The 12441-nt window shown below is 41.1% G+C and overlaps 1 protein-coding gene across 1 annotated transcript in view; it reads right to left on the bottom strand.

Moving 5' to 3' along the window:
• The window catches only part of LOC146772858 (uncharacterized), a 71253-nt gene that overhangs the window by 42853 nt on the left and 15959 nt on the right, over positions 1 to 12441 (bottom strand). The window contains exons 3-4 of the mRNA XM_085638173.1: positions 5955 to 6257; positions 3753 to 3866 (exon numbers count right to left, since the gene is read on the bottom strand). Coding sequence (XP_085494299.1) covers positions 3753 to 3866; positions 5955 to 6257 — 417 coding nt within the window. The remainder of the gene's footprint in view (positions 1 to 3752; positions 3867 to 5954; positions 6258 to 12441) is intronic.

Here is a 12441-nt window from a genome sequence, read left to right as displayed (position 1 = left end):
ATTCGTGCAGGGATAAAGAGTCAAGAAAACTGGGGAGGGCAATTTGGTCACCCATTGTAAGGTGGAGAAAGAACGTGGGTTGACCTGATAGAAGTAGGATCGGAGAAATTTGGTACGCAACATAAACTATGATATACTCAGGGATTTTTATACAATTGATGGAGCGGGTAGTACAAAAATGTTGTATACCCCCCCTATCCTGCATGTTTATACTAATTAGAATAATCTTTTAATTGTAATATTATTAATGCGTTTGCATGAAATTTTAATCAACATTACTAATGTACCAAATACACGTGGGATTTGCATTTTGCATGGCTAAAATAATTTGTAATTAACATACGTATGCATACTAATACTAGAAAAATAGAATATCGCATGATATATGTTGCTTTTGTGACGTTATCGTAAGTTGCACTAGATGACATCACTGGGTGAATATGAACGCTTTAAATGTCGCCATATGCTAGATAATTACAAGCACATAGGGGAATTAGTGAGGGTTTAACATTTTATTTGTTATTTCTATGTTTTAATTACTTTTGTGTTTGTTCCGCTTAAGTTGTCCTTTGGGCCTAAAATCAAGATGGCCACCTGACATACTCGACGCGATGGCCACCATTCCACGAGGTTTCGGGTGAAGTGCGCCTGCGCCAACCACATGTACCAGTGGTCTCGACATGACCCCAGACTCGATGTACCCAAGCAAGGTCACGACGGGATGCCTGCCAAGTGTTTCAACAAAAGACTTTTATAAAAACCGGACGGAACATGTAGGATGACCTAACATCCCGAACTGTGTGAAACCTCACCGGACGATCCCAACCGACCAATGGGATGAACCCAAATTCTCTAAATTGTGTCTTTTAGACCTTATTTCCATTATATAAATGACGTTAGAATAGAGAGGATATCAAGCTCTATCTCGTACTTTCCCTTTTTGCTGACGGAGACGACGGTGACGCTACGTGACGGCTGTGCTCCTGAATCTTTGACAGACTGAATTGCTGCCCAATTTCTTGATGAACTAAAGGACTTCCAAATCTATGGGCACTGATCGATACTTGCACGTCTCTGGTCCTTGACCCGATCTTTGGGACTGTAGCGTGCTGACGACTAAATTAGATGACTTAGAGGACGACCGATAGCCAGAATAGGAAAATATGATGTTCTGTGATTTGCGTAATGATTAATAAATTTACTAGTTGGAACTAAAATTCTTGCATTATTTAGATAAACAAAAATATTGATAACAAGAAAATGTGTTTGGTCATTAATTGAAAGGAGGTAGATCAGGATCATTGAGTATGCTTTAGCTGGACTAAATCATCAATACCATATCAACTAATTGATCCATTGATCACGTGGGAGGAGTATGTTAATGTTTAGGTTTATGATGTCCAGTGATAAGGGTAATAGTGTATAGAAATGTAAATAATTTTTCTCTCTATAAGTTATAAGGTATTCCTTTCATGTCAGTGCTTGGAACATTTATTTCTCCTGTAAGTGCAGACCAATGAGAAGCGAGGTGTGAATGTTGGTGTTATGGGCCCCACCAATGATTGTACGAGTGAATGTGTTAATGTAATATTTGGTCTGTGCCTAAGGGAGGATATTAGGTACGGGGTTTTGTCCTGATTCCCGCTACCCAGGTTTCCGCGCTGCAACACAATCATGATCTGCTATTATTTAATCCCATTTTCTTAAATGTCTCGTTCTTTCTTTTACCCTATGTCTATTTCACACTGTATTTAATATGCTATGAATATGTTTGATTAACTTTCTTCTAAGGTTGAACTAAATATTTTAAAGAAGCAGGCAAGTAATTATTTGTTCTTTATAACTGTAACACACTGCCTTACCGCAAATTAATTTAATGAATCAATGTACTGTAAATTAGTTTATGGGTATATAATAAAAATTATATAAAAAAAGAAAAATGACATCCTGTAGGGTGGTGGCACAGTTAGCAAGTTTGGGCATGGTTCAGATTTGCCTCCAATATAGTAGGGGGTGCTGCCTGGCTTTGCCATCGATTCATTTTATGTCTAGGTCCTGAAATAAGGGGAGAAAGGGGGTGCTGGGGGCAAAAGGGTAATTGCTCTCATAAATGTATTCTCAGAGATGACCTGGTGGTTAATATTGGAAAACTCCCAAAGTTCAGCCCTGTAAAGGGATAAGCCTAAGGTCTTGGCTGCGTAGAGCTGGGGGGCAGGCACTATGGGTTTGGTAAAGAAACCACAATGCTCTCTGAGAATTGCCCCCGCCAGTTGTCCGTGTTTAAGTGTAGTCTTGGTGTTTTGGGGCTTCCAAGACATGTCTGATGAAAACTTTATTCCAAGATATGCAGATGAATCCACCCTCCCGAGTGGGACACCATCTACAGTGAGAAACCTTTTAAAAGATTTATGGGAATTAAAACTCATTAACGCTGTTTTTGACTTATTGATGTCCAAATCCCGAGCCCGACATAGCATGTCAAAGTAGGTCAGGAGTCTCCGTAAACTCTCGGGACTTGGCGATCAATAGGGTGTCGTCAGCTAATAGGAGGGTAGGAGTTCTGATATTTGCAAGAGAGTGGGCATCAGCATGGGACTGAAACAAGAAGAACACTAAAACATAATTCAATAAGTTAGAAAAATAAACATGCTACATAAAAACATTTTCAGTAAAAAATGAACATAAATAATAGATTATTCCTTTCATATAAATTAAAAAGTAATGTCAATTAAAAGACTACAATCCAATTCCCAAAATAAACCCCACATTCCAACATTAAAAATAATTGCAAAATTAGAAATCATACAAAAAAAGTCAGACATTAAAATATAACATGTTAAACAATTACCAATAATTAATACTTAATACAAACCCACACTGTAAGATGTTCCACAACCCTTAAAAATAATAACATAATTGTCTAAAAGTATATAAACATACTTTTATAATTTAATGTTAAAGCAAACATAATTTCCTTTTAATATCAATATAAATATGTTTCACTTAAAGGACTTCCCACAAAATCCACCAATAAACTCCAAGACCCGAAATTAAACTTTATCACATAGTTAAAGTATGGATTAATCATGCAAACAAATAAATAATTACAAAACAATATACTTAACATGTGAATCAATTAACAGTAAGTAATAGGAAAACAAAATAACAACCTGAACTCAATCCACCGATAACTCCAAGAAACCCCAAAATAATTATAAAATACAATATTAATTTTTAAATTATTAAAATAATTTTCAGATTAAAATAATAAATAAACAAAAGTATAATGAAATGCATTAAAACATCATAATAAAAATGATATTACTGTCAACAATATTTTAAAGCTTGATATTATGGTAAAAAAACCATATACTTGCCTCCAATATTCGTCCACAATCGTGTTTGCAGTCACAGTATTTTGACCATGATAGCATGGTCAGAAGATATTTAGGAGTCTAAGTAGATGGAATACCTTCGCCATTCATTTTACTTTACAAAGTTCATACAAAATTAAATTATAAACGTTAGAGATGCATGAGGTGAGGAGGCAGCAAATTATCCAATTTGTACTACACTGGTTTTTCACTTAACACTGGATAAAGTTAATGGTCCTAAGTGCTTTTCATAAGCCTTTTGCGGTAAAAGGTCTCAAAACCCAGAAAGGCCTTATTACCAAGTCCATTTTTTTTATTTTGAAGGGGCGAGTAAAAGCTGTTCACAGCAGTGGTGCGGGTGATGGTGGAGTCCATTACCTTTATCTGAAGTTTGGTAAAGCCTGTAGAAGGTCACTGACAAAGTCAGCAGCAATAGGAGGATCCCAGACCCGACGGGAGCAGCGCACTGACTGACATCAGCATTGGAGAGAACTGGGAAGGATAAAGAAAATATATTAACTCAAATTTTCATATATGTGCAGATGCATGACAGAGGCACCTACAAAGCTCCTGACAGATTATTGGGTGATTGTTGGATTGTTGATAGGGCTGATCAATATTTTTTTTATCCAAGTGTTTAGCTTGCAAAAATCCAAATTATTGCGTCTTGCTTATTTTCATGGCCACTGGAATTATGTGATTGTGTGGCCGCAGCGTTTTTTGCATAATTATGGATATGCTACACTTACCACAGATGCCATCACCTGCTGCATAATCAGCAGAATTTAACAAAAACTGTTTGTTTCTAGCTCAAACGGTTCTAAAGTTAGTAAAATTGCAGCGACACATGTTGCCGCTCAGTGGAAGGTCCTTTGAAAAGGTTGAGTTCTCACCTTTCTGTTGCTTATTGCTATGTTTGGATGTTAAACTGAGGTGCACCCTATGCCCAGACAGTATTAACAATTGGTAAAATTACAAAATAATGAGGTAATGCTATCTGAAAATCTGCTCTATTACGCTGCATGATTTGCATTTTCTTGCCTCATAACTTAGTCAACCCTGCTGCCTAATTTGTCCCTCTCCTACCTCATAATTGTAGTCGCCTTGCTTATTTTGCATAATTTCCATTGCTTCTAATGGGCACATTGTGTTTTTTTGCTTGCAAAAGAAAATATTTTGTTGGAACTGTAAAACTGGATGTGTGCCAGGCTGCATGCTGTGAGTGAGCCATTTTCTCCTCTTGGCACTAGAAACTGAACATGCAATATAATTATGTACTATATTGTCTGCTGTTGTACATTAGCTACAGTGTTTACATGGATAACAATAATAAATAACAACCCAGTATTTGTAAAGCGCGAACTAATCACCTTTAAGGGTCTCAAGGCGCTGGGGGCCATTGGGATTATTAAGCGAGCTATTACCCAGAGTCACATGGTGCTGGATTGAACCGTGAGCCCCGTACTCCAGAGTCAACAGCCCTGGACGCTGCGCCTCACCTCTCCCTCTCACCTACCACTTATAAATCACAAACATTCCACAATCTTTGGGTATTACACATGGAAAACAGTTTACAATTTCGCTCAAGGCCTTTAGGTAGCGCAAACATGACACTATACAGCTGCTTCAGGGTTGATACTCTAAACCAGTTGTTCTTAACCCGGGAGCTGCAGCACATATTCAGGAGGTCTACCACTTCTTAAAAAATTTAAGATTAATAAAGTATATGTAAATAAGGTAGAAAAAGGTCAAATTGAACATTTTAAAATGTTAAGAAGTGGGAAGGATTTTCCCACTGGTGGCTAAAAGTTAAGTTGGTGCCTTCAGATTGATTTGCGGGAGCAGTGCAAATGCATCAAACAGGATATAGTATGGAAAATGAGTGGTCTCAGTTAAATTTCAAAAAGCCCCAACCATCACTTTAACATTGAAATTTTGATTATTTAGATTAGTTTGTGAATTAAATACAATATTTTAAGATTTGTCTATTTATCAATTTGTTTGATGAATGCTTGCTTATGTATTTTTGTGTATTGTTTTAATGTTCAAATCACCCAAATTGCTTAACCCGAGGTCCCCTTCTTCTGAGTAATGACTCAGCGGGGATCCCCGGATACCAATAATGACTCAGTGGGGATCCCTCAATACCAATAATGACAAAGTGGTGATCCCCTGATACCAGTAATGGTTCAGTGGGGTTCATGTACTCAAGTAATGAGTGGGGAACCTCTAACGTGAAAAGGTTAAGAACTACTGCTCCAAACATTCAGCATTACAACAGGTAAAGGCGACATTCGAAATTTACAAACAAGGTGTAAAAAACAAAGTCAGCATCAAGTTGTGAGTGTGTGGATGACCTGTGGGCATGGGCCCTGAGATACTGAGAAGGCCTCCTAGTTTAGCAACAGAATCTGAAAGCAGCAACAGCCCACGTTTGACCTTGAAGGGCTCCAAGTAATAAAAATCTTGGGTAATCAGTTAATGTCAACTGGGTCATCAGCAACGTTTCCCTCTGAAGCACTACACACATTTCTGTATGTTATGTCAGACCTTTTTCATGAATAAGGATGTAAAACCTACCTCTGTAGGCTGCACTTCTCGTCACCATGCTCTGGGATGAATTGAACTGGACATTACAGGACACCTCTCCTCTGGTCCATTTGTCCGGAGAGATGGAGATATGACTTATAAAGGTGAAGTCCCCGTTTACGTCTCTGGTCAATCTTGTCTGCCCTTCAGCTGAGCTCCCGGAAATGTTCCAGGACACCCAGACTGGTCCGGAAACAGCCCTGACCACACAGGCCAGAGGGACACGACTGCGCAGCGCATTCTGCTGGAGTGGGGCGGTCACAAGCTCCACCGATGTCCTTTCTGTGTAACTGTCTGAACAGAAAAAGGAAAGAACAGTTATTAACATGAATTACATTGAACTTAAAAATGTGCATACATTGGATTTCCTGAACCCCTAAAAGAATGCTACCCTCTCTAAAAACAAGCATTACGTCTACGACTTTCTCACAGATGCAAAACCAGACATACTATTCATAACCAAATCATGGTTGGGAGAGGATATGGCTCCAGTCCTGTATGAAGCCATTCCTCTAGGCTATCAAACAATCACCCAAAATCGTATAGCCAAAAAAGGAGGTGGTCTAGCTGTTGTATTCAGGCAAACAATACATATCACTAAAATTGACAACATCTCTATAAAGAATTGTGAGGCTCGTCTAACAAGATGCAATCCTACACCTTCTTCCTCCTGTAACTTTCTGCTCCTTTACAGACCTCCACCTAGCAAGGCGACATTCCCAGACACACTTCTAGACACAGTTTCAAACCTGATAACAATACACTCCAACCTATGCGTTCTGGGTGACCTCAACATTTGGTTTGACAAATCCAATGTGACCCATCCAAAAACAATAATCACTATCCTAGAGGCACTGAACCTGCATCAGATTGTCCACAAACCGACACACACCGCTGGACATATCCTAGATGTCATTTTTGCTAATACTACACTAGTTACCTTTCAAACTATAACTCCAGTCACATGGTCAGACCACCACTTGCTTGCTTTCCAACATAAAACAACACAAAGCGACTCACCTAAAACTACCTTACATCCATCCACCTGTCGGCCGTGAAACAAACTCAATTGGGAACACATAGAAACACAACTAACATCAAGTACAAATCTGGAAACAATAAATTCTGTTCAAAATCTATATGAGTGGCTACAGGAAGCTTTTGAAAACCTGATACCACTCAAAACCACACAACAGAACAAAAGAAAAAAAGGTCCTTCGAGAAACATTGAAATAAAAGACATAAAACAACAAATTAGAAAGCTGCAACGTACCTGGCTCAAAACAAACGCCAAACAAGACAAACTTCACCTACAGAAAATGAACAGATTATACAAGTCGGCTATCAAAAAAGCTAAGAAAAGGCACTATTCAGACAGAATTCAAAACGTTAAATGTGCAAATAAAGAATTCTATAAAATACTTAATGAATTTCGCAAACCAAATACCTAGAAGGAACTCATCCTGTTACCCAAAATTTCACAGACAAACTGGCAAATCATTACACGGACAAAGCAGACATGTTGGACTCGTACTTAAAACAGAAACAAAGCACCAGCACTAACCCTTGTACAAAACAACAATCCAAGAATACTCTAACCAAGCCTCTCCGTTCCTTCCAACACATCTCACACGATGAATTTATGGACCTGGTCAAAGCAAGCAGGCCTGCCGGCAGCCCTTCTGACCCCTGTCCACCACAAACTTTCAAGACAATTATTTTAACAACCTCTGCTGCCACTCCAGTAAGAAGAATCATCAACGATTCCTTCACTACCAGAATATTTCCAGAACTCAAAAAATCACACATACGCCCTTTACTGAAGAAAACAAACTTGGACCCGCTGAACCCTGACAGCTACAGGCCTATTACAAATGGACCTTTCCTGGGCAAAGTGAAAGAAAGAGCAGCGTTCACCCAGATGTCACAATTCATTGAAGAGAATGACATACTTTCAGACTTCCAAACAGGATTCCGTCCGGGAAGAGGCACTGAATCTGCCCTCCTTGCCATCTGGGATGACCTGAAGAATACCGTTGACCGCAAGGGGGTTGCTGCGCTACTCCTCTTGGACCTCTCAGCTGCCTTTGACATGGTTGACCATGACACTCTGAAACAAAGACTCTATGAAGCCGGCATAGAGGGAACTGCTCTAGACTGGATCGCATCCTACCTTCAAAACAGAACTAATGTCATCCATGCCCCACCTTTATCGTCTAAATCGTACTCCACAAAAGCAGGGGTCCCTCAAGGTTCTATCATCTCGCCCATGCTTTTCAACATCTACATGAAGTCATTACCAGTACTGATCAATACATTTCACCTCACATGCTATAACTATGCAGATGACATGCAAATACCCTTTCAACTGGAATGCCCCAAAGTCATTGGAAAATCACCAATTTTCAGCTGTCTCAGAACCGTGGATCAGTGGATGACTTGGAGCCATCTCAAATTGAATGCTTCAAAAACTGAAATACTCACGTGTGGCGATTGGAAACATTACAACCCGCTTGCCACATGGCCTAATGAACTGGGATCACCGCCTAAAGTATCGAAGGAAGTAAGAAACCTCGGAATGACATTGGACTCCAAGCTGTCGATGAATGCCCAAGTGGACAAACTAGCAAGATCAAGCTTTGTCACTATAAAAACGCTGCAACAAATTTTCCCTCATTTGGAATTTCCACACAAGGTCCAAGCAACCATCTCCCTTGTTCTGTCCAAACTCGATTACGCCAATAGCCTCTACCACGGATCATCTTTAACGACCATGAAAAGACTACAACGGATTCAGAACTCGGCTGCCAGACTACTCTTGCATATCAAACCATGAGACCACATCTCCCCCCAGCCTTGAAAGCCCTGCATTGGTTACCGGTTGCCAAATCTATGTTCAAGCTGCTTTGTATCACCCACAAGGTAATACATGGAATGGGATCACTCTTCATCAGGATTAAAATCACACATTCAACAAAGGAACCTCCTCTCTAAAGGAGCATCTCGCCTCAAAATCCCAAGATACAAGAAAAAAACCATGGGTGGAACATCCTTCTCTGTTCAAGCAGCCAATCTATGGAACTTTTTACCCCCCTTAAATCAAAAAGGAGGAACAGAGAGCTGGGTTAGGAGGTCCTGCACACAGGCTCCGGGGTAAGGTTAAGAACTAGAAAGGAGTGTGCAGTTCCTATAAAGACATGTGGGGAAGACAGGTCTTTCTTCGTGATGCCCTCACACACCCCGAGAGGTGTTATGCTTCATCATTGGGCGTTTGCCCCTCATCAGGCCGGTGCGGCAATGCCTGACGGGCTCTCAAAACCAGGGCTCTTTGGCGGGGATCTTTTGAAGAAGAAGCCGTAAGGTGCGTGCGGGTGTGGGGGCGATGATATTCTGATTTTCTGGAGGGGCGACAGGAACACAATACCTGGGTTCATCTGGTGGATTAACAGCCTTAATCCGTACCTTAACTTCACAGCCAATTGTTCTGAACAAGAACTCCCCTTTCTTGATCTCATGATCATCAAGAAACCGAACAGGTTGGAAACCATTACATACAAAAAACCCACCTCCAGTACCAAAGTTTCCATCCCAAAGCCTTGAGGGAAAATCTTCCCTACAGACAGTTCTTATGCATCCGTAGGAACGGCAGTAACATTGATGACTACAAAAAACAATCATGCAAACTCAGCACGCACTTGGTCAGGAGACAATATCCACCACGGATCATAAGCAATGCTCAAAAAACAGCACGCAATACTAACAGGTTAAACCTCCTCGAAACACACACAAAACCTACTAGTGATATCATCACCTGTGTCACTACCTACACACACACACACAGTCGAACTTGTTAAAAAGAATTGTAAAACGAACACTGGAGAATTCTGAGCACAGGGGATCTTGCCTTAAGCAATCCACGGTTCGCCTTCAAGAGGACAGCCAACATTAAGAACCTATTGGTAAATAGGAGACCAAAAAAACAATTGTCCAGGGCCCCTAACACCCTCTGGAACCTACCCCCTGTGACTGGCCATTACCCTTGTGGACAATGTGTAGTCTGCCCTTTCACTCAAGCCACTAAAACCATCCCACTTACTAACAACTGGACGTGGACACAAACCAAGCACACAAATTGCAATACACGTAATTGCATCTACCTTATTACGTGTCCCTGTCCACTCCAATACATAGGGATGACCACTCGAGCAGTCAAAACAAGAATCACCGAACATAGGAGCAACTTTCGTTGCAAAAAAACAAAAAATAAAATGTATGCCTATTTTGTGGAACATAATCATTCAGCCAATGACATACAATGGACAGTTCTTGAGGCCTTCAATACCATCACTAAGGAGGCTCTCTTTAGAAAAGAACATTGTTGGGTCTTCAAACTGGGAGGGCACATAAGGGGTCTCAATGATGATATTCCCTGAGCAGAACTCAATCACTAGATAACTTGTGCCCCCTAGACCTATTGTACCTATTCCGTTCTGTGTCCCAAGTGGACAGAACTCAAACACTAGAGAACTTGTGCCCCCAACAGAGTCACTGGACCTGGTCCTACTCTGTGTCTCCAGTGCACCAAGTTCTCAGGTAGGAGGACCTACAGCTGTGTATTCCGTCCACATACCACACACTCACAAGCCCATCGCAATTTAGCCTCTGCATGACAAACTCCAACTATGAGTACTATAACCTCCCCCATTTCACCTTGCCTTTCTTGTCCAGCAGGCAGATCACTTGCCCTAGGGTTACCTTTTCATTGGTTAACACATATAGACTATAGGGAACACCTTTGACACCACATAGGGCATTCCTTTTCGTGGTAACAACCCTTTTTTCCTGACTCACCAACTGTGAATCCTGGCTGTCTTTGCATTATCAGTGTCGCTCTCAATAAAGTTTTCCGAACCGCATCCTTCCAAGATGGCCGCCTAAACATTAGCATTTTAGCCTCTGCTTTAAAAACGAGTAACCCGGAAGTCTTTACTACGGGTCCCGGAACAAGGGTAGGACGAAGGCAAGTTGCCTCTTAACGGCTGTAAGTATGCCTCGCATGCAGGAGCCCTTCTACTACCAGTAAGCCATCTGAGCTCCTTTTAACCCAACTTGAATGCATCGCAAATTCATTTACAGATCCCCGGAGCAACGATGTGCTCTGGCCATCCCCGTCAGCCTCAGACGCTTGTACTAATGGTGAGTTCATGCGAGCATCGGGAGTGTGTTTGTGTGTTCTTTTGTATACCGTGACCTTTACTGTTGCAGATGTGCGAGTACGTGTTACTGCCTGTAGGCAATTGTAGAGCACCCACCGCGTTTTTCTCACTAAGATATCTAAACGCACACATTTGCTTCATTGCCTCAATGCCGGCAATTCACCTCCGGTACTCTGTTTTTAACTTTCACCATCAGCACTCAACCCCGATTGCCAACACGGCATTCGGGTGGTCGTTTACACATCAGCTCAGCATTACCTCCCGCTCAGTGATAATATCACCTATAGAGCCAGCCAATAGATCGTTTGCTACCACGCACTTAACATTGAGATCACAAACCTCGGCCAGCCATTTACACACTAACCCAGTGTTACCTCCTGCTCTGAGTTAACACCACCCTCGGAGTGAGTTCCTATGCCACTACGCATTTTTACTCTGATGTTACCAGCCTTAGTACAAAGGTACACACGTACTCACGGCAGCGAAGGGGTGTCTAGCGTGAGACATAATTCACCATACTGCACATTATGAATGAATTTAACTTATAAGAGTTCGGTGGTCTTTTGCCACAATTTAATGTATTTCACTCACTTGTCCGAAAAACCTTTTTAAACTGTCCAGCCGTTGCCATTACCTTTGACAATTGCTTTGTCACTTGACCAGCCGTATTCACTGCCTAAAATGGTGGATTTACTAATATGTATTCATTACCAGTGGCATTCCCACTTTTGTTTCAAATTACCCGACCACTTATGTTGATGTTTGTTTCTCTGACCAGTCGCACCCATTGGTGTACATGTTATGATTTTAATAAGATGTATTGATCCCCAGTTGTAGAATCACGCTGTATCACCACCATTGGCAATGCATTTCTTCCAACCAGGCCTATGCCTTAACGCCCTTTTTGGTTGTCCCTTCCCCTCTTGTTACTCCTTTCTCCTACAAGTCTACTAAACGCCACAGTACACGTCTACTAGGGCTCTCCTACCTCCCTGGTAATTCAATTCATTATACTGAATACCAGGTGGTAGTGCACTTCTTCATACTTACCGGTCCTGACGAAGTGCCATTGACCCGCTGGGGGCAAACTAGGCACAAAACATGTTGAACATTCCCACATAATTTGACCCTATTTTCCATACAGGGGCACACACACAGTTTTTAATTAGGCGGGGGCTACCTAGTTTATTAAAATTTGATCCAATAGGACTGCTCCTTACCTATTTTAACTATCTCACTCGTCAGGCATTGCAGCGCCGGCC

Source organism: Triturus cristatus, chromosome 12, assembly GCF_964204655.1.
Source record: "Triturus cristatus chromosome 12, aTriCri1.1, whole genome shotgun sequence".
Taxonomy (NCBI): Eukaryota; Metazoa; Chordata; class Amphibia; order Caudata; family Salamandridae; genus Triturus; species Triturus cristatus.
The sequence above is the reverse complement of the archived record's forward strand: the minus strand, read 5'-3'. Positions and strand labels throughout refer to the sequence as shown.